This window comes from Dermochelys coriacea, chromosome 3 (assembly GCF_009764565.3).
Source record: "Dermochelys coriacea isolate rDerCor1 chromosome 3, rDerCor1.pri.v4, whole genome shotgun sequence".
NCBI lineage: Eukaryota > Metazoa > Chordata > Testudines > Dermochelyidae > Dermochelys > Dermochelys coriacea.
Genome location: NC_050070.1, coordinates 1,322,012 through 1,343,232, shown reverse-complemented (window position 1 = coordinate 1,343,232; position 21,221 = coordinate 1,322,012). Strand labels below are relative to the sequence as shown.

Here is a 21,221-nt window from a genome sequence, read left to right as displayed (position 1 = left end):
GATCTAGACTGTTCTCAGTGGTAGCAGATAACAGAACAAGGAGTAATGGTCTCAAGTTGCAGTGGGGGAGGTTTAGGTTGGATATTAGGAAACACTATTTCACTAGGAGGGTGGTGAAGCACTGGGATGGGTTCCCTAGGGAGGTAGTGGAATCTCCTTCCTTAGAAGTTTTTAAGGTCAGGCTTGACAAAGCCCTGGCTGGGATGATTTAGTTGGGATTGGTCCTGCTTTGAGCAGGGGGTTGGACTAAATACCTCCTGAGGTCCCTTCCAGCCCTGACATTCTACGATTCTATGACATGCCTGTTTTCCGGGATCCCTCCCAGCCCCTTTCGAGGTGGGTCTCCTGCCATTGGGGTTGGGAGCCCGGCCCCTCATGGCCCCATTCTCTGGGCTGGGCGATGGATCCATTAGCTCACCCGGTCTCAGCGTGTCTGCTCCTGGCCATGGCCATCTGAACCCCTTCCATGCTGAGACAGGAACTCGGCCCCCCAGAGCCTCTCTGGCAGCTGCAGGCAGAGACCAGGAGAGTCTGAGGCGCCACCAGCGCCCAGGAACGGATGGGGTGGGCTGCACAAACTACAGCTCCGATGATGGGCCAGGGACTCTGCACAAGGGGAGATGTCGGGCGCCTGCCTGTAGCAGAGGGGTGCGTGGGGCAGCGGGGCAGCGTTTCCAAAGGGAAATGTTTTGGAATTGACATTTTCCTCTGTAACCCTGCTCCTCTCCCCCTTCCAGCCTGCCCCCACGCCGGTGAGGAAGCGGCTGGCCTCTGGCTGGCAGTCATGTGAGTTGCTGTGTGGCTCTGCTGGCCCCAGGCTCCCCTGGGAGAGGCTGAGGGGTCGCCCGCTCCCAGGGCTCTGGGTTCCAGCTCCGCCCAGCGAATGGATTCCTCCCTGGGGTGAGTGCAGCTCCAGGGCTGGCTGGGTCCCTGGATTCCCATCAGACCCTGTGGGCTCCTCTCAGCCCTCGCTGTCTGTGCTGTGTGTGGGTCCCAGGCTTGGAGCTGCCCTGGAAGCCAATGGACAGGAGGTGGCCCCCTCATGCTGCAGATGGCCAGAGCCCCAGGGGATGGGCAGGGAGCCCAGCATAGTGCTTGGCTGCTATCACCCCATCTCCAAGCTGGCTGGGCTGGAACTCGCCCCCCCACACACACACCCTCCCCGCCATCTCCAATTGTCTCCTGTCTTTCTGCTTAGAACCTTCCGAAGAGGCTGAGCACCAGGAAAGTCCTAGAACCACCCAGGTACCTTGTGTCCTGCGCTGGGGGAGGGCACTGGAAGGGCATGCCGCAGGGCAGGGGCTCCAGCCCTCTGAGCAACTCCCTGGAGCCCAGTCCCACCAAGCACTGGCCAGGCAGAATGTTCCCAACTCTGGCTCCCTGGTGTCTCATTCCACCCCCTTGGGCACATGGGAGCCCATCAGACTACATGAGGCTATTAGCCAGGCTGGGCAGGAATGGTGTCCCTAGCCTCTGCCAGGAGCTGGGAACGAGCAACGGGATGGGTCACTGGGCAATTCCCTGTTCCGTTCACTCCCTCTGGGGCCCCTGGCACTGGCCACTGTCAGCAGACAGGACACTGGGCTAGATGGGCCTTTGCTCTGAGCCAGTGCGACCGTTCTTGTGTTCTGTCGTGCCCTGGGGGATGAGCAAGAGGGGGCTTTTGGGAGTGCTGGGCTGCTCCTGTGCTGGGGATCCAGCTGCGCCCATGGCTGGGTCCTTCCATTGCAGATACTTCCTATGGTTTGAGAGCAAGTCCTGGAGCCCCTGGGGCTGGACAGACCATCCCCAGGGCCCAGCTGGCTCCCGCTGGCAGCATCTGCCCTGCCTCGGACCCTGCAGTGCTCTGTGGGCAGACCCATGGTGTGCCCCTCCCCCCCCGGGGGATTCTGCTACTCCTGTAATGCACCCTGGGGAACTGAGTGATGCAGCGGGGCTTGGCCCTTGCCCTCTCCTGCTGTTGTGGATGCGGGTGCCAGGGCATGCTGCTGCAGGAGGGGACCTAGCCCCACTGACTGCCAGGGGGCTGCCTCTGGTTAGAGTCACTGAGTTCAGACTGACTGCCTGGGCAGCCCTTCCCCTGCTGCCCTACCTTGGCTAATAGAGCTGGCCACCTGCTCAGGCTCCTCCTTTCTGCTCCGGCAGTTACTGCCCTGCGGCCTCAGCCCAAGGGGACTAGCTGCAGCCAGGAACGCTGCGCACTGCTGCCCCCGTGCTGCCAGGCAGGGCCTGGCCAGCGGCTGGTACCAGGCTTGGGGTGGGAACCTGTTGGAGCCAGCCTGCCTGCAGTGCATCCTCCCTGGCACTTTCTGTGGGGCCCAGCGGGAGCAGCTGCAGAATCAGGTGTGTGGCTCCCAGGGGCTGCCTGCAGGACACTGCCCCTTCGCAGCCTGCTAGGTGTGCCCCCCTGGGGAGGGACTGACTGGCATGGGCAGACTCAGACATCTCCCCCTCACCCAGCAATAGGTCACAGCAGGCTAGCCCTGGCTGGGGGCAGGGCCGGGATGCAGCTGAGTGCTGTGCTGCCTGGAGGGAGGGGATGCGGCTCCAGGGGGTGGGTTTCAGATCAGGTCCATTGGACCCTCCTTGGCAAGATGCCAGCAGTGTTTAAACAGCAGCTGCCCCAGCCACTGTCCATTTTGGGGCCCCAGAGAGCCCCACCAGCTAGCTCCTGTCATGGCATGTGCCTTTGCTTTCGTCCTGTGGCCAGGCCCAGCTCTGGGGGTCGCAGTGGGGTTTCCTTGTCCCATGGCTGGAGTGAGCCTGGACTGAGTCCCTCCCCGGCGTATCTGCTGCTCCCAGCGCTGGGAGAGCAGAGTAGAGCAGCAGCTTTCTAGGCACCCTCTGCTCCAGCTGGGCCAGGCGTGAGGGGCACTGAACAGAGGAGAGATGGGACCCGACAGCACTCTGGGGCATGTTCTCCTGCTGTAAGCACTGCCTCTGGTTCTCTGCAGCCTGCGGCCGCTGCGCCCCAGCAGAATCCCCATCCGCAAGAAGGCAGCAGCATGCGCCCCGAGTTTGCTGGGGTTTGGCAGCGAGAGCACCTCAGCCCTCAAGGTCTGGAAATACACCCACGCTGGAGCCCTGGCCCAAAGGTCTCTGCCAGGTAGGGCGCTGTGGGCACCCGGGCTGGCAGCACACATACACCTGATTAGGCAGGGGGCAAGTTCAGCCGTGTGCTCTGCCACAGGTGGGGCCCCCAGACTAGCTGCCAGGCATCAGGCCCCAGCAGCATGCTGGGCTGTCTGTGCTGCCTCTGAGGTTAGAAGCCAGCTGGCTGCAATCTTTAGTGCAGGGGCTCAGCTGCCCCCCCCCCTTTCAGCACTGTACCTGGGGGTGGGGCCATTGCATGGCAATTGCTTGATGCAACTCTCAGGCCTGGGCACCAAAGCAGGAGCAGCTCAGGCAGCACCCGAGCAAGCTTCCTCCTGCCTACGAGCCTCATCTGAGCCCACGCCACCCCTCTGGGGGCATTCAGCCTGCCTGGGAGCACAGCCCCTGTGCCCAGACCCACTGAAGCTACAGTTCACTCAGGCCTCAGGTGCGGGTAGCACCTTCCCCACTCCCTGGCTAGCACTGGGGGGTGGGGCTGGGCTGCTGACAATGGCTCTGTTCCTCTGCAGCATTCCCAGAGGACACTGCATCACTCTGCATGGGGATGCAGACAACAGAGCCGCTCTTCATCTGCGACGACCCCGAGGGCCTGCTCAGCAAGGTACCAGGCCCCCTAGATGTTGGGAGGGGGCTGGGGAATCCACCCCAAGCAGGGTCCATGTCTCCAGTACTGCCCCCCTGCTCCTGGGGCAGGCAGCCCTGGCACCAGAGCTACAGCGTGGCCTTTCCCTTGCCAGCTGGGGGAGATCACTCTGGTGGGTGGCCATGCACCGCCATTGCCCCCGCTCTGAGCTGTGCTGGCTTCTCAGACTGGCGCCAAGGGCGAGCACGTGGCCCGCCGCAGAGCCCGTCCCAGCCCCCTAAGCCTGCTCTTCTCTGTCGCAGCATCTGCCAAGCCGGGCCCCAGACTCGCCTCCGCTCAGCTCGTACCACAAGATCCTGTCCTTCTGCACTGAAGCCTGAGCAGAGCCACCAGCTCCAGCTGCCACCTCTGCCCTCGCATCCGTCTCGAGCTGGGTGCAGCACCTGCCCCCGTGTTGCCCTGCTGCCGGGGAAGTGAGGCAGAGTCCAGCCTCCCCTTGCAAAGCTGTGTTATGGAGGGCGAATCTCCACCCAGCCCTGTTCACCCTGCAGGCTCCCTGGGCCCAGCACCTCCCTGCCTGGCCTCTAGCTGAGCTCTGGCCTGTAAGCACAGAGCTGCCCTGCTGAGCAGCCAGGGCTCTGCACAGCCCATGGCCTAAGCAGAGCAGGACCCTGCTGGGCTCTCCAGCTAGTCCCAGAGCCCTGTGCAGGTCCCCCCCATCCCTCCACTTCCCTGCTAACCTCCAGCCATGGCCATGTGGAGGGCACTGGGTGCAGCCAGCTGACTGGTTTAGGTCACAAGCTTGGGGACACCAACAGCAGCCACAGTGCCAGGGGCTGGAGGTGATGCCTGGGGAGCAGCTGCAGACATCATCACTCTGTGTGTCTCCCTAGGCAGTGGAGGGGGTTGGGCAGGGCTAGGCCCTGGGTCAGGCTGCTGCACTAGCCCGTGCTGAGGTGCAGGAGAATCAACCCAGGGGCAACGGGCTTTCTAAGAGGGGGCCAGCTGGTGCCAGAGAGGCCCAGTGGGCATGGCCCCTACTTCCCTTCTACAAAGCCAAAGCTCCCATGGTGTGTCTCAGAACCCGGCCTGTGGGTAGCTCCCTGTGCCACAGTGAGGCCTAGGGGGAGCTGGCCTGCTGGGGTGAAGCACAGTTAGCTGGGGTGGTATCTCCCCACAGTAGCTGTCCTGCTTCAGGGATTGGCCCCTACCCCACACCCAGCAGGGCTGTGCAGGCAACTTGAGGGAGGGTCTGTTGGCATCTCCTTGGGCAAAGCACGGTGGGCTCCAGGGTCCCAGGCCAGGCTCTCCCCGGTGCACCCCATGGGAACAGCTTGTAAGCTGGGCAGGCTCTTGCAAAGGCTGCTTCATGAGCAGAACCAAATCAGGCCCCGGAGCTGCAGGTCGGCTCCCATCCCTGGGTGCCTGGGCCCCAGGCTAGCAGCTTTGGCCAGCCCCTCCATGTTAACCACAACTCTGTGTGGGCAGGGTCAGGGCTGGGGAGCCCTGCAGCTGCTGCAATCGTTTGCCACCTCCCACTCAGCTGAGCGGCTACAGAGTTGTTCAGGGGTTTGAAGCTATTTTTTTGAGATAGAGTTTGTCTTGTAACGTGTTTCTATTAAAGTTTGTTTGGAAGAAATGTCCCGAGCTCCATAGTCTGAGCTGGGCGCTGCCCGCAGCCGTGGTGCAGGCCTCTGAACTGTGCTAGGAGCCTGCCACACCCAGAGCAGCAGCAAGAGGGCTGCTGGCACAGGAAGGCAGGAGTAGAGCCCCCTGTGTTCACCAGCAGGAGCGGGCAGGCTGCTCAGGAGCAACGGGGGAGGCCTAAAGCAAAGGCTGGACTGACGGAGAAAGGGCAAGAGAGCCAGGGGCCAGCTTTGCCCCCTTGGAGGAGAAGGGGTTAATGCAGCCTGCATGCTGTGCCCACAATACAACCAGCAGCACCACGAGGCTGGCAGGAGCCATCACTAGTGTGGATAACGCTAGTTTTCAGCTGGCAAAGCCTGCAGGAAGCTCTGCGTGAGCCCCCCCTCGCCCATGGGAGCAGGAAGGAATCGCGTAGCACAGCTCTGAGGCTTAACACCTGCTCAGCCCCAGCCTGCGGGGGACTGAACATGAGCTGCCAGTGCAGCCCTGGGGGCCATGAACCGGGGCAGCTTGAGTAGGAAGCAAGAGGTTATTTTCCTTCTGTATTTGGCACTGGTGTGACCTCTGATGTAGCCATCGGCTCCTCAGTCTAGCAGAGGAAGGGCTAACCCCAGCCAAGGGCTGGAAGTTGAAGCTAGGCAGCCTCAGACTGGAAATAAGGTGTTAATTATTAGCAGGGAAGGTAATTACCACTTGAAGAATTCCCTGAGGGCTGTGGGAGATTCTCTATCACGGGAAATTTCACATCCAGGCTGGATATTTGTCTACCAGCTCTGCTCTGGGTCATTACTGTGGGGCCCATGCTAGGCAGGGTTCAAACCAGATGATCACCATGGTCCCTTCTGGCCTTGGGATCTACCTGGCACCAGCCATACCCAGGGCTGCTCTGACACAAGTCACCGGGGGCTCTGCCTCTCCCCCCACAGGGGGCTGCCAAGCCCATTTTTCTCTGCAAGAGAAGATGGGGAGCTGATGGTGGGGCCAGTGGCTTCCCTGTCCCACCCCTTGTTGTGATTGGCGCAGGAGTCTAACCTGGGCCCCCAGCTGAAGGGCTCCCCCTCTCCTATCAGCTGGAGCAGCATGCTCTCTGCCCCACAGGTCGGGCTCTGCTGGCACCAGAGTGACACTGAGGCGCCCGCACGGGGGAGGTTCCAGCCATTTATTTGTGTCCAGGGGGTTTGCTCTGTACAAAGCTAGAGCAGGGTGCGAGGCGGAGCCAGGCTGCGGGGCCTAGCGCGGCTGTCAGCTCTGCTCCTGGCCATGGCAGGCGGCGCTCAGGGCTCAGCTCTGTTGGGGCAAACAAGAACAAACAGCTCAGCTCCAAGGGCGAGTCAGGAGAGCCAGTCCCCGCCCCTTACGCCGGTGCCCCCAGGCGGGCCCTGCAGCCAGGGAAACCTGCCACAGCCAGACCCACTGGGGCCAGGGCCCAGGCTCGCTGGCCAGCTGGGGGAGGGGCATCTTCTAGACATAAGCTTGGCTCCCGGGAGACCTCACCAGCTGCACGGATCTCATGACCAAGTGCCCAGCGGTGTCCGTGCCGCCGGGGGCCGAGACCGCCCAGCCGGAGCCCAGCCGTGTCCGTGCCGCCGGGGGCCGAGACCGCCCAGCCGGAGCCCAGCCGTGTCCGTGCCGCCGGGGGCCGAGACCGCCCAGCCGGAGCCCAGCCGGAGCCCAGCCGTGTCCGTGCCGCCGGGGGCCGAGACCGCCCAGCCGGAGCCCAGCCGTTACCTGCGGGGCAGCCCCTCACTCCTGCTTCTTGGGGTTGTTGACGGCCACGTAGTGGTAGAGCACCACGAGCAGGAAGAGCGACACGCCCAGCATGTTGGCGAAGATGGCGAGCTGCACGTCGGTGATCATCCTGCGGGGAGCGGGACGGGTCAGTGCGGCGGGGGGGGCCGGGCTGAGGGGTCCCGGGCGGCGGGGGGAGGGGGTCCCGGAGGGGGGAGGGGCCGGGCTGGGGGGTCCCCGAGGGGGGCCGGGCTGGGGGGTCCCGGGGTGGCCCCGCCCCACTCACGCGGAGGCAGCGGCTCCTCCGGACACGTCTCGCCGGCGGCTGCTCGACTTCCGGCCGCGGCGCGGTGCCTTGTGGGGCGGGCGGGGCCGCTCTCCCCGCGGGGGCGGGGCCAGGACAGCGACCCTCCCCCCGCCGGTCCGTGCCTCTGTCGGCGGGGCGGGGCGGGGCCGGGCCGGGCCCCTCCCCCCGCGCCGTGCGGCCGGGAGATTTTAAAATCATGTAAAAAGGGAGCCGGTAACGGCCACTCGCCGCCTGCACCGCCCCGGGGGGGCTCGCGCGGGGTCGGGGCGCTGGGGGCTCGCGGGGGGAGTTGGGGGCTCGCGGGGGCGATGAGGGGGTTGGGGGGCCCGCGGCAGGGTCGGGGGGGAGGGGGCTCGCAGGGGGAGTTGGGGGGCTCACGGGGGCGCTGAGGGGGTTGGGGGGCTCGCGGCAGGGTCGGGGGTGGGGGCTCGCAGGGGGAGTTGGGGGGCTCACGGGGGCGCTGAGGGGGTTGGGGGGCTCGCGGCAGGGTCGGGGGGGAGGGGGCTCACAGGGGGAGTTGGGGGCTCACGGGGGCGATGAGGGGGTTGGGGGGCTCGTGGCAGGGTCGGGGGTGGGGGCTCGCAGGGGGAGTTGGGGGGCTCACGGGGGCGCTGAGGGGGTTGGGGGGCTCGCGGCAGGGTCGGGGGGGAGGGGCTCACAGGGGGAGTTGGGGCTCACGGGGGCGATGAGGGGGTTGGGGGGCTCGTGGCAGGGTCAGGGGTGGGGGCTCGCAGGGGGAGTTGGGGGGCTCGCGGGGGCGCTGAGGGGGGAGGGGGCTCACAGGGGGAGTTGGGGGCTCACGGGGGCGATGAGGGGGTTGGGGGGCTCGTGGCAGGGTCGGGGGTGGGGGCTCGCAGGGGGAGTTGGGGGGCTCGCGGGGGCGCTGAGGGGGTTGGGGGGCTCGCGGCAGGGTCGGGGGGTGGGGGCTCGCGGGGGCGCTGAGGGGGTTGGGGGGCTCGCGGCGGGGTTGGGGGCTTGCAGGGGGAGTTGGGGGGCTTGCGTGGGCGCTGAGGGGGTTGGGGGTCTCGCGGCAGGGTCGGGGGGGCTGAGGGCCTCGTGGGGGGCTCTGACCATAAGAGCGGCCAGACGGGGTCAGACCAAGGGTCCATCCGCCCCCGTGTCCTGTTGGCTGACAGCGGCCAGGGGCCCCAAGGGAGCGACCGGAGCAGGGAGTCGCCCAGTGATCCTGCCCCCGTCGCCCGTTCCCGGCTCCTGGCAAACAGAGACCAGGGACACCCTCCGTGCCCAGCCTGGCCGACAGCCATCAATGGACCTGTCCGCCGTGAACTTATCCAGTTCTCTTTTAAGCCCTGGTATAGTCTTGGCCTTCGCAACCTCCTCAGGCAAGGAGTTCCACAGGTTCACTGCGCTGTGTGAAGAAGAACTTCATTTTATTTGTTTTAAACCTGCTGCCCATTCATTTCATTTGGTGGCCCCTAGTTCTTATATTGGAACAAGTAAATAACTTTTCCTTACTCACTTTCTCCACACCACTCATGATTTTATAGACCTCAATCATATCCCCCCTTAGTCTCCTCTTTTCCAAGATGAAAAGTCCTCGCCTCTTTAATCTCTCCTCATATGGGACCCGTTCCAAACCCCTCATCATTTTAGTTGCCCTTTTCTGAACCTTTTCTGACGCTAGTTTATCTTTTTTGAGATGAGGGGACCACATCTGTACGCAGTATTCTAGATGTGGGCGTACCATGGATTTATATAAGGGCAATAAGATATTCTCTGTCTTATTCTTTATCCCTTTTTTAATGATTCCTAACATCTCATTTGCTTTTTTGACTGCCGCTGTACACTGCGTGGATGTCTTCAGAGAACTATCCACGATGACTCCAAGATCTTTCTCCTGATTAGTTGTAGCTAAATTAGCCCCCATCATATTGTATGTATAGTTGGGGTTATTTTTTCCAATGTGCATTACTTTACATTTATCCACATTAAATTTTATTTGCCATTTTGTTGCCCAATCACTTAGTTTTGTGAGATCTTTTTGAAGTTCTTTACTGTCTGCTTTGGTCTTAGCTGTCTTGAGCAGTTTAGTATCATCTGCAAACTTTGTCACCTCGCTGTTTGCCCCTTTCTCCGGATCATTTATGAATAAGTTGAATAGGATTGGACCAAGGACTGAACGTTGGGGAACACCACTAGTTACCCCTCTCTATTCTGAAAATTTACCATTTATTCCTACCCTTTGTTCCCTGTCTTTTAACCAGTTCTCAATCCATGAAAGGATCTTCCCTCTTATCCCATGACAACTTAATTTACATAAGAGCCTTTGGTGAGGGACCTTGTCAAAGGCTTTCTGGAAACCTAACTATATTGTGTCCACTCGATCCCCCTTGTCCACATGTTGGTTGACCCCTTCAAAGAGCTTGAATAGATTAATAAGACATGATCTCCCTTAACAGAAATCAGGTTGACTTTTGCACAGCAATTTATGATATTCTATGTGTCTGACAATTTTATTCTTTACTGTTGTCTCAACTAATTTGCCCGATACTGATGTTAGACTTACTGGTCTGTAATTGCCAGGATCACCTGTAGAGCCCTTCTTAAATATTGGCATTACATTTGCTATCTTCCAGTCATTGGGTGCAGAAGCTGATTTAAAAGACAGGTTACAAGCCATAGTTAATAGTTCCGCAATTTCACATTTGAGTTCTTCTTTCAGAACTCTTGGTTGATGCCATCTGGTCCTGGTGACTTGTTACTGTTCAGTTTCTCAATTAATTCCAAAACCTCCTCTAGTGACACTTCAATCTGTGACAATTCCTCAGATTTGTCACCTACAAAAGACGGCTCAGGTTTGGGAATCTCCCTAACATCCTCAGCCATGAAGACTGAAGCAAATAATTTGTTTAGTTTCTTTGCAATGACTTTATCATCTTTAAGTGCTCCTTTTGTATCTCAATTGTCCAGGGGCCCCACTGGTTGTTTAGCAGGCTTCCTGCTTCTGATGTACTTGAAAAACATTTTGTTATTATCTTCTGAGTTTTTGGCTAGCTGTTCTTCAAACTCCTTTTTGGCTTTTCTTACTACATTTTTACCCTTAATTTGTCAGTGTTTATGCTCCTTTCTATTTACCTCACTAGGATTTGACTTCTACTTTTTAAAAGATGCCTTTTTACCTCTCACTGTTTCTTTTACATGGTTGTTAAGCCACAGTGGCTCTTTTTTAGTTCTTTTACTATGTTTTTTAATTTGGGGTATACATTTAAGTTGAGGCCTCTATCATGGTGTCCTTGAAAAGTGTCCATGCAGCTTGCAGGGATTTCACTCTAGTGACTGTACCTTTTAATTTCTGTTTAACTAACCGCCTCATTTTTGCATAGTTCCCCTTTCTGAAATTAAATGCCACAGTATTGGGCTGTTGAAGTGTTCTTCCCACCACAGGAATGTTAAATGTTATTATATTATGGTCACTATTTACAAGCGGTCCTGTTATAGTTACCTCTTAGACCCAGATCCTGTGCTCCAGGTGTGGGGGGGGGGGCTCCAGCTGGGAGGGTGAGCTCTGGGGTGGGGCTGGGCCGGAGATGAGGGGTTTGGTGTGTGTGTGGGGGTGCAGGCTCTGGGGCAAGGTGGGGCTGGGGATGAGTTGGGGGGGCTCAGGGCTGGGGCAGAGGGTTGAGGTGCGGGGGGGCAGGCTCTGGGGTGGGGCAGGCTGGGGATGAGGGGTTTGGGGTGGGGCAAGGGGTTGGGGAGCGGGGGGGGCGGGCTCTGGCTGGGAGGGTGGGCTCTGGTGTGCGGCGGGGCCGGGGATGAGGGGTTTGGGGTGTGAGGGCTCTGGCTGGGTGGGCTCTGGGGTGGGGTGGGGCTGGGGATGAGGGGTTTGGGGTGCAGGCTGCCCTGGGGCTGGGCCAGAGATGGGGACTTACCCCAGCCCCACTGTCAATGCATGTGCTCCTTGGGCCTCCCCTGCGGGGGGGGGGGGGCTCCATCACATGTGCACCTCCTCCCCCTGCATCACTCCCGCTTGTAGCTGGCTGCAGCGCGGAGCGGCCCAGGGTCCAGACAGTGTCGCTCTGGGGGAAGCAAGCGGGGCTGGCAGGTGGGGCTGGGACAGAGACCTGGCCCCGACCATTGGTGGAGTCAGGCTCTTGTGTTCTGAATATTGCTGGAGCCCGGGTACCATGGGCTCATATAACTCGCTGCCCCTGCTCCTGGCAGCCACCCTGAGCCTGGCCCCCCCTCCCACAAGCTGCCCTCCCCTTCTCCCTCCACACACAAGGAGACTCTGCAGGGATCTGGGGCGTGGGGCGGGGCGGGGCGGGGCTGCTGGGCCAGGCTCCCTGACCTCAGAGCCAGGGGAGCTGCCGGGTGCCCTGTCCCGGGCCACACAGCTCCGGTGGACACAAGGCAGCAGCGTGAGACAGGGATACTCCAGCGTCACCAAGTGTGGGGCTGCCTGGGCTGGTCTCGCTCTGGCCCTGCGCCGCGGGCTCCGGGCAGGCTGCGGGCGTGCCATGGCAAGCGGCACTCAGGCAGGAACCCAGCTGGAGCAGATCTGAGGTTTGTGCGGAGGCAGCTCTGAAAGCCCAGCACCCCCGTCCTGCCAGCCTGGCACTGCCCCAGCCGGGGGGCGAGCTCCCCTTTCCCGGGGCACGCAGTTGTGTGGAGCCCTGGCCAGCCCCAGCTCTGCCCCCTATTGTGAGGTCTCGGCAGCATCAACTGGTCTTTGCTGAGCCCCAGAGCCGTGCCGGGGCCTGGCACAGCTCCATTGTGATGCGGGGATCGCACGTGTGGCACTGATCACCCAGCCCAGCAGGGCTCAGACAGCTGCTGTTCTCAGGGCTCCCCCAGGCCATGAGCGAGCTGCTCTTGTGTCTGAGCTCAGGGGCCCCCCTGGCCGTGCTGAGGGCCGGGCTGCTGCTTGCTGGGCTCTGGGCTCTCAGGAGCCTGGCAGCCCTTGGGGGTGAGTGACAGGCTGGGGAAGGCAGGGCAGCCCATGGAGCCCAGCGTGCTCTGGGCACAGGATCGCGTTAACGTTAGGGGTGGGCTGCGTGGGCCGGTGCCTACAGTGACCCAGCCAGCGTGTGACACAGACGGGTTATCAGTCATCGGGAACCCAGCACAGAACAGAGCTTGTGAGCACAGGGAGTGGGGATCTTCAGCAAAGTCCATCTGGGGGGATCCAGAGCCCTGGGCTCCCCCCCAAATCCCAAACCAAGAGACTGTCTTGCTTCCAGCTGCCCAGCCTCAGTCTCCCCTGTTCTCCCCTCTCCCCGGCCTTTGTCTCTTTCCTGGTGTCCTGGAGGTCACAGGCTCAGAGTGAACCGCTCCGAATCAAACCCAGGCAGGACCCTCTTTAGTGTGACAGTGGCTCCCCTCAGGGCACACTCTGCTAGGGGAACCCTCCTCGGCTTCGACGCATTCAGCCCCATTCTTGCCGTGAGCTCCCGACGGCCCTGCACCCCAAACCCGCAGTCAGCCACGACTCTCAGCCAGCAGTGTAAACCAGAAGGGTTATCAGTCGACAGGAGCACAGCATAGGACAGATTTTGTTAGGACAGGAATCGGGGACTTTTAGCAAAGTCCATCTTGGGGGAAGGGGAGCCCAGGGCTCCAGAGCCCTTTCCGGCCTGAGTCCCCAACCGCACACTGACTCCTTTCCCCCAGCCAAGCCTCAGTCCCCCCCAGCTCCTCCTCGGCCAGGAGGCCACCTGATCTCTTTGTTCTCCAACCCCTTCAGTTGGCACCTTGCAGGGGAGGGCCCAGGCCATCAGGAGACAGGGTGTCGGCCAGTATCTGTGCAGACACGATCACACTGGCCCCCTAGGGCTCTGCCACAATCACATCCCCTGATCCCACCACCTGGATACTTAAGAGCTGCCTAGGGGAAACTGAGGCACCCCTACAGTATTCAGAGAACATTAAGAACAGTCCTGCTTATCACACTGGGCAAACAGGTCACCTGGTCTCTGTTCTCCAACACCACTGGCTGCTGGGCTCTGGCCATCGGTTGCCAGGCCACAGAGTGTTGATCCGTCTCTGTGCACAGGCAGCTCATCACAGTGACACCTGCCCTCTGGGGGTCTCTGCACTGATCATCTCCCCCCAACCCCCCCCGATCCCTCCACCTAGATACTCGAGTAACACATAGGGGAAACTGAGGCACACACAGCTGGGGCGGGGCAGGGCTGGCCCCATTAAGAACATTCCCACCTCGTCACAGGGGGATCAAAGGTGCAAACACCCCAAACCGTGCTGGGGGATTAGAGCAGCGTGTGGCTCACACCCATGTGTGGACCGGGGCAAGAGACCCCCAGAATTGCCAGTGCAGAGCACCCTGAACCCTCCCTGCATTGGCTCCTGGTGCCTGGCTTCGGGAGACGCCAAATGGTGCCATGGAGGCGGGCAGCGTTTGCAGAGCCTGTCTTGGGCTTCGTGTTGTTCTCACACCCCGAGACGGGCTGCAGGGCAGGGGAGAGACAGGAGACGGGGGACCTGCCCTTGTTCATCCTGGGACTCAATGGGGATTCAAAGCCACGTCACTTGTGCCCCGGGTGGGTGCCCGAACCACAGGGCCACTCACTCTCAGGGCGATGGCCAGGCACAGCTGGTCGTGATTTTGAGGTGGGCAGCGTAATCCGGCCATGGCTTCACCCTGTAGGTCCCGTGCTGCCTCCCCTGGGGTCCCTAGAGAAATCTGTGGGTGACTCGTCCATGCACAGGCCTGTGTGTGGGGCAGTCTGGGGGGGAGCTGCCTCTGGCCATGCCGAGCAGCCGCCAGCTCCGGGCCAGCCGGCCAGCGAAGGCCCCAGTGCTGCAGGGGGCTGGCAGTTACAGGACAGAGCTGCCCGTGGGCAGGTGTCCTGCCCGTCCTAGCAGAGCCGTGATGGCCACTCGTGCCGTGTGTGCCCGGCAGGCCCAGTGCAGGAGGGTGAGGCAGAGGGGCCGCCGGGCACGGCAAGGTGAGCAGCCCCCTTCTCCCCGCATGGCTGCCGAGCTCGGGACACGGTCCGGCAGGCCCCCCGCAGCTCACCGTCTGCTCTGTGTCTCCTCCAGCCCCCTCTGCGCTCCAGGACCAGGGAGCCCGGGAGAGGGAGCCGTCCCTAGGGCCCAGGTATGCACGAGGGCTGGGGGGCAGAGGGGCGGGGGAGGCCTGTCTCAGGGAGTGACCTGAGCTCGCTCCTTTCCTGCAGCTGCCCGGCACGGCCCCAGGAGCTGCCCTTGGGCCACGCGCTGCGCACGGTGGAGCGGTACATGCAGCACCTTGCCCAGCACCTGGGCGAAGTCACCGGCCTGTAAGGGGGAGTCGGGCGGGGGGTGGGGGCCTGGCCCCAGAGAGGGGCTGGGTGTGGGGCCCTCCACCTGCGATGCAGAGACACAGGCAGGTGGGGCCATTCCTCCGTGGGGTGGGGCCTGGGTCCCCTCGGGGTCCCCTCACCCTCCCTCAGCCCCTAGGAATGTCTTGATCCCCCCGTTTCACCCCACTGGGGAAACAGCCTCCTGCTCTGGGAGCTGAGCCCCCCCGGGCCACCCCCCCCAGCCGGCGTGTGCCCTTCACGAGCCCAGGGAGGGCAGCACTTGGGTCTGGCCAGACGCCGATTCAGCACTTCATGGAACCCCCCCGGCCCACGGATCTGCCCCCTCCCCGCTCCCCGTGGAGCTTGTGCCCCAGCCCAGCTGCAGATGGCACTTTGGGACTATGGACGAGCCCAGTCCCTCCCCATCCCAGACCCCACTCCCCGCGACCAGCCCCACCATCAGCCCCATCCCGCCATCGGCCCTGCCCCACCCAGATCCCCCTCCCCGCGGCCAGCCCCATCCTGCCCCATCATCAGCCCCATCCTGCCATCGGCCCGCCCCACCCAGATCCCCCTCCCCGCGGCCAGCCCCGTCCTGCCCCACCATCAGCCCCATCCTGCCATTGGCCCTGCCCCACCCAGATCCCCCTCCCCGCGGCCAGCCCCGTCCTGCCCCACTATCGGCCCTGCCCCACCCAGATCCCCCTCCCCGCGACCAGCCCCGTCCTGCCCCACCATCAGCCCCATCCTGCCATTGGCCCTGCCCCACCCAGATCCCCCTCCCCGCGGCCAGCCCCGTCCTGCCCCACCATCGGCCCCGTCCCACTATCGGCCCTGCCCCACCCAGATCCCCCTCCCCGCGGCCAGCCCCGTCCTGCCCCACCATCGGCCCCGTCCCGCCATCGGCCCTGCCCCACCCAGATCCCCCTCCACGCGGCCAGCCCCGTCCTGCCCCACTATCAGCCCTGCCCCACCCAGATCCCTCTCCCCGCGGACAGCCCCGTCCTGCCCCACCATCAGCCCCGTCCCGCCATCAGCCCTGCCCCACCCAGATCCCCCTCCCCGCGGCCAGCCCTGCCCTGCCCCAGCTGCCCCTTGCCATGCCCAGCCTGTGCCATGCACTCCCTCACTCGCTGTCCGTGTCTCTCTCCCACAGGGCAGCCTGGAGGGCTGAGTTCCCCAATGGTGCCTCCAGCTCTGTGGACTCCTGCCCCTCCTCGCTGGGCAGCTGCCCCTACTGCTCGGGAAGAGACGCTGCCTGCAACCCGCGGGAGCCCTGGGAGACCCTGCCCCTGGCACCCCTGCCGCCTCGCCCGTGGCACCCATTCCATTACCCAGGAGCAGCTGGAAACACACCACGGGCTGGCAACTCTCAGCCCCTCCCCAAGCGCCCTGCTGCGGGGGCCCGGGGCCATCGGGCGCGGAGCCCAAGGCTGCCCATCCTGGGCCAGGGCGCGCCGCGCAGCCTGGAGTTCAGCATGCAGTGTAACCACCTGTGGGGGGCCCCGACGCCCCACACCGAGTCCCCGGCCCCGCTGGTCCCCAGCGCGCCTACCCTGTGCCCGGGGGCCAAGGGCACCAGGGCCAGCGTCGCCTTCAGCACAAGCAGGGTCTCCTTCCGGAGCGCCGAGGGGCACGAGGAGCTGGAGTGGCATGTTTTGAGCCAGCAGCTCTGCCAGGAGCAGAACTGCCTCTGCCCAGCGTCCTATGGCACCCTGCCGTCCCTGACCCCGCGCAGTCCCAATGCCCAGCCAACGGGCACGGAACAGGGCTTAGAACCACACCACGGACTCCATGGACTTTCCAAGACCCAGATAGCTGGTGTCAGCCCCCTGCATCCCCAGCAGAGCCAGGAGTCCTGTGCATGCATCCCAGCAGGCTCCCGCTCCCGGGCCGTGCTGGGCCACCTCACCTTGGCCAAGGTAGCCAGGCTGCAGGGCCATCTGGCCAGGAAGAGCTTGGAGTGCCAGCTGGAGGTGCTGCCACGGCTGGTGAGGCGGTCCGAGAGCAGCGCTGCCTCTGGCCCAAAAGCTGCACTGCCCAGATCCGTCCGCCCCGGGGCCCAGGCCGGGAAGCCCTGGGGTCCGGCATTCCCAGCCATGCCGAAGGAGTCCATCCACAGCCTGGAGTGCAAGACCCTGGCCTCCCTCTGGGGCCTCCCCACACTGCTCACGGAGCCCGTGGCCAAAGGGCCAAGGAAGGAGGATGCTGCTGTGGTGGGCAGCCAGAGGCAGGCAGATGAGGACGGGCACAGCCAGCAAGAGATACCTTGGCATATCTGGGCCTTCCCCAGTGCCCTCCTGCATTTGCTGAAAGCCCTCCTGCTGCCAGCGCCAGGCGAGAGGAAGCCCCAGGCCCGTAAGCCTGAGGGGGAGGTGTTCGCTGCTCTGGGCCCTGGCGATGGGTGCGGTGCCCGTGCCCCAGGGCCTTGGCTCCCAGTCGCGACTCCACCAGCAGCGCCCTTCGCCCAGCTCAGGCCTTCCTCCTGCTGGTGGACCCTGGCTGCGCCTGGGGGTAGCCCCCTCAGGCTCCCTGCCTGACCCCCTGGGTACCAGGCTGGGGGCACAGGGCACATTTGGGGCCTGTTCAAAGGGCCAGCAGCCCCTTCCAGGGGCAGCAGGGCAGGATTTAGAGCCCTGATGCTGCAGGGCTGGCGAGCCCCTGGCACCAGGTCAGCACCAGGCCTTGGTGCAGGGCCTTGTCCCCCCTCCCTCAAGACCTGGGATGCGGGGGGCCGATGAGCCTCTGCAGTGATGAACCTGGGCAGGGAGAGCCCCAGCGCTGCCCCCTCCGCCCGCCAGCGGGTTGTCACTGGTCCTGTCCCGGGGCGACGCAGTGAGACGAGCTGCAGGCTGCCCGGGGGGTGGAGCAGGAGCAGGGGCCACACTGCAGCAGCTCTGCCCCAGGCCCACCTTGGACGCTGGGCGCCAGGGGGAGCCCCACGGGCGGGTGCGTTAGCCGGGTTCCTGGCATCGCCAGCAGATGGCAGCAGCGAGGCACACGTGCTGCGGGAGGCCGGAGCTCTAATGGGGATGGGGGCCTCCTGGACCTTTATGGGGGTACCCGGAGCTCTAAGGGGGATGGGGGGCTCCTGGACCTTTATGGGGGTACCCGGAGCTCTAATGGGGATGGGGGCCTCCTGGACCTTTATGGGGGTACCCGGAGCTCTAAGGGGGATGGGGGGCTCCTGGACCTTTATGGGGGTACCCGGAGCTCTAATGGGGATGGGGGCCTCCTGGACCTTTATGGGGGTACCCGGAGCTCTAAGGGGGATGGGGGGCTCCTGGACCTTTATGGGGGTACCCGGAGCTCTAAGGGGGATGGGGGGCTCCTGGACCTTTATGGGGGTACCCGGAGCTCTAATGGGGATGGGGGCCTCCTGGACCTTTATGGGGGTACCCGGAGCTCTAAGGGGGATGGGGGGCTCCTGGACCTTTATGGGGTATCCAGAACTCTAAGGGGGTTTGGGGGGTTCCTGGACCTCTACAGAGATACCCAGAGCTCTCAGTGGTCTGGGGGCCTCCTTCAGCTCTAAGGGGGGTATCCGGAGCTCTAAGGGGGCTGGGGGGTCTCCTCAAAAGGAATCGAAGGACGGGGCATGGGCCCCATGGCCGCTCACCCTCCTCTCCTGTCCCTTCAGGCGCTGACACCGTCCGGCACAGCCAGGAGCCCTGCGTGTGCACCGTGGCACTGCCCCATGGAGATGCCGGCCGCACCGTGCCCCACACCCGCACTGCCCTGGACAGGCTGAGCCCGCAGGCGGCTGCCAGGCTGCAGGCCCACGGGGCGCGGAAGTGTCTGGAGATCAAGGCGGGGGCATTGCCCGCCATGGTGAGTGCATCGCAGGAAGCCGCCCCCGTGGGGAAGCCGCCGGCCCTGCCCGAGCTGCTGCACCCAGGCCAAAGACACCGGCAGCCCCGCCCCAGCACGTGCCCAGCCCTGGAGCCGGAGGCAGCGTGGCGTGTTGAGCTCAACATCCGGCAGAAGGGGCTGCTCTTGCTGTGGGGGCTGCCTGGCTTGTACACGCAGTCCTTGGCCCGGCTGGTCCCCAGCACCCCCCACCTGCCTGCCCCCAGCGCTGTGGGGCGACCAGGGCTGGAGCTCGTTGAGCAGGGCACCCCCTTCCTGAGCGCCACCTCCCGCCACAACTTGGAGTGGCACATCCGCAGCAAGAAGCTGCAGCACCAGTGGGGCCTGCCCCCCCTCCTGCAGCGCTCCCTGGCAGCCTTCCTGGCCCCAGTGCCCCTCCCCAGCGCCCTGCCAGCCAGGCGCCCCCGGGAGGTGGCCATCGGCCCCCAGGAGCTGCCCTTCCTTTGCAGCAGTGCCCGGAGGGAGCTGGAGTCTCATCTCATCACCATGCAGGCTCAGCACCACTGGGGGCTGCCTGGCAGGGTCCAGGCCTCACTGCATCGGTTCATGCCACCTGCCCCGGGCCACGCGCCAGCCAGCCGCCCGCCCACCCCGGGCCACGTAGCATCCGGCCACCCGCCCACCACAGACCACACAGCATCTGGCTGCCCGCCTACCCTGGGCCACGCGCCAGCCAGCCACCCACCCACCCTGGGCCACGCCTCAGCCAGCCACCCGCCTGCCCCGGGCCACACAGCATCCGGCCACCCGCCCACTCCGGGCCACGCACCAGCCGGCCGCCCGCCCACCCCAGGCCATGCAGCATCTGGCCATCCGCCCACTCTGGGCCATGCACTATCCAGCCGCCCGCCCACCCTGGGCCACGCACCAGCCAGCAGCCCGCCCACTCTGAGCCATGCACCAGCCAGCTGTTCGCCCACCCTGGGCCATGCAGCATCCGTCCACCCGCCTACCCTGGGCCATGCACCAGCCAGCAGCCCGCCCACTCTGGGCCACGTGCCAGCCAGCCATCTGCCCACCCTGAGCCATGCACCAGCCAGCCGTTCACCCACCCCAGGCCATGCAGCATCCGGCCACCCGCCCACCCTGGACCACGCATCAGCCAGCCAACCCCCATTCCAGCTCTACTTCAAGAAGGGTGAATGTGCCCACTCCCTGCCGAGGATGCCCAGCCCGGGGAAGCCAGAGACCGCACCTTCCACCTCCAAGCCGCTCCCCAGGGCAGTGGGCCCGTCGGGACCCAGGGCTGCCGGAGAGGAAGATGGCAGTGTAGTGCAGCCCAGAGGGCAGAGTGGCTCACGGCGCTCCCCATGGCCTGTGCAGCCTGGAATCACATGCAGAGACCCCACCCAACCCCACAGCCATGGGGCTGCCCGCAGCATCCCCAGGCTGGCCCTGCAGCCGGAGCTCTCCGCCATTGGATCCCGGCGCCGGACCCCACGCATGACGCAGCGCCACCCGAAGAAGCGCGTTGTCCTGAGGACAGACAGTCACCCCAAGTTAGGGGCACAGGGCAGCGAGGGCCCCTCCTGCCCCATGCAAGCCGGACACCCCCAGGGTGCCCGTGCCAGCCCCGAGTGGCTGATCCGTTCCATTGTGAAGTCGCTGGGCACTGAGCGGGCAGCGCGAGACCTGCAGCTCCGGCTGCTGGGCTGGGGCCAGTGGAGCGTGGAGTACCCCGTGTGCCTGCAATGCTGCTGCCTGGAGGGCACCTGCCCCCATCACCCGACGCCCCAGGGCCAGCGCGGCCCCCGCCTCGTCGTCTACCCCCAGCTGAGCGTGGGGCGGGGCCGCAACCGCCTCCACATGAGCCTGGGCTTTCTGCTGAGGATCAAGAGGAAACAAGCCTGTAAGTGGCAGCTAATCTTGGAGCCCCCTGCCAAGGTGGGGCCGGGCAGGGCCTGGGAGGGGGCACCCTGTGGGCAGCCCAGGAGCCAGCAGGGCCCAGGCGGAGCCCTGGGTGTCCAGCACCCCAAGGAGCCGACTCCCTGCAGGGCGTGCAGCCAGGCCACCAGGCCGAGTGCCCCACCCTGCCCGACCACACCTCACTCCGGCCTGGGGGCCCAGCGCAGGGCTCCCTCCTGCCAGCTCCACGAGGGGTCTGCCTCTGGCAGTACCACGGAGCCGCCCGGAGCCGCGGCCGCAAGGGCCCGGGAGCCCCCCCGGGACCCGAGGCCACCAAGAGAACAGAGCTGTGTCCGTGCCCCCCCCAGGGCAGTCCCAGGGGCACCAGCGCCCCAGAGCCAGTCCCAGCCATCAGCACCACAGCGGGGAGCCAGCCCCGCGCCCCCCCTGGCCGAGGTGCCAAGAGACACCAGCTTTAAGAGACTGTTCATGTCTGTCCAGCAGGCCTGGGCTAAGCTGTGGGGCAGACCCAAGCCCAGAACCTCCCACCGGAGATCGGGGGACCCGGTGGTGCAGCCAGCCCCCAGCAGGCGCCCCCACAGCACTAAGGTCTCCAGCTGATCCAAGCCCTCCCTGGGAAGCAGGGCTGAAATGGGTAGGCGCAGAGAGGGGCTACCAGCTGCCAGGGCACAAGGGGCCAGGCACCCCCCGTCCCCCCCATCGACCTGCTCTTCTGTTCTTGAGGCCAATAAACCCAGCTGGACCCGCAGCTGCGTGGCATGACTTGTGCAGGGTCCGCACCATGCATGCCCATCCCCCAGCTCTGCCTGGGGGAGACTCAGGCCCCTGCGTGCCAGGCAGCTTC

General features: G+C 64.1%; 3 protein-coding genes across 23 annotated transcripts in view; 2 read left to right on the top strand and 1 right to left on the bottom strand.

Moving 5' to 3' along the window:
* AGBL5 (AGBL carboxypeptidase 5) overlaps positions 1-5,336 on the top strand; it is a 49,493-nt gene extending 44,157 nt beyond the window's left edge. For 7 of the 21 annotated variants that reach the window (XM_038395759.2, XM_038395752.2, XM_043509948.1 and 4 more), the window contains 5 exons: positions 738-900; positions 1,199-1,245; positions 2,955-3,095; positions 3,624-3,715; positions 4,000-5,336. In XM_038395759.2, coding sequence (XP_038251687.1) covers positions 738-900; positions 1,199-1,245; positions 2,955-3,095; positions 3,624-3,715; positions 4,000-4,174 — 618 coding nt within the window. In that variant the 3' untranslated portion in view covers positions 4,175-5,336. The other 14 variants (XM_038395764.2, XM_043509953.1, XM_038395763.2 and 11 more) reach the window with 9 other exon arrangements.
* Positions 5,337-6,489: 1,153 nt separating this feature from the next.
* Positions 6,490-7,482, bottom strand: OST4 (oligosaccharyltransferase complex subunit 4, non-catalytic). Its single transcript, XM_038395774.2, has 3 exons — positions 7,359-7,482; positions 7,073-7,202; positions 6,490-6,631 (listed from the first exon to the last, which is right to left on the bottom strand). The coding sequence occupies exon 2, from the start codon at positions 7,199-7,201 to the stop codon at positions 7,088-7,090; it is 114 nt and encodes a 37-aa protein (XP_038251702.1). The 5' UTR covers position 7,202; positions 7,359-7,482; the 3' UTR covers positions 6,490-6,631; positions 7,073-7,087.
* Positions 7,483-13,842: 6,360 nt separating this feature from the next.
* Positions 13,843-20,977, top strand: LOC119852552 (proline-rich protein 36-like). The gene is made up of 4 exons (XM_043509907.1): positions 13,843-14,457; positions 14,537-14,638; positions 15,798-16,999; positions 18,282-20,977. The coding sequence occupies exons 2-4, from the start codon at positions 14,598-14,600 to the stop codon at positions 20,975-20,977; spliced, it is 3,939 nt and encodes a 1,312-aa protein (XP_043365842.1). The 5' UTR covers positions 13,843-14,457; positions 14,537-14,597.
* Positions 20,978-21,221: the final 244 nt, after the last annotated feature.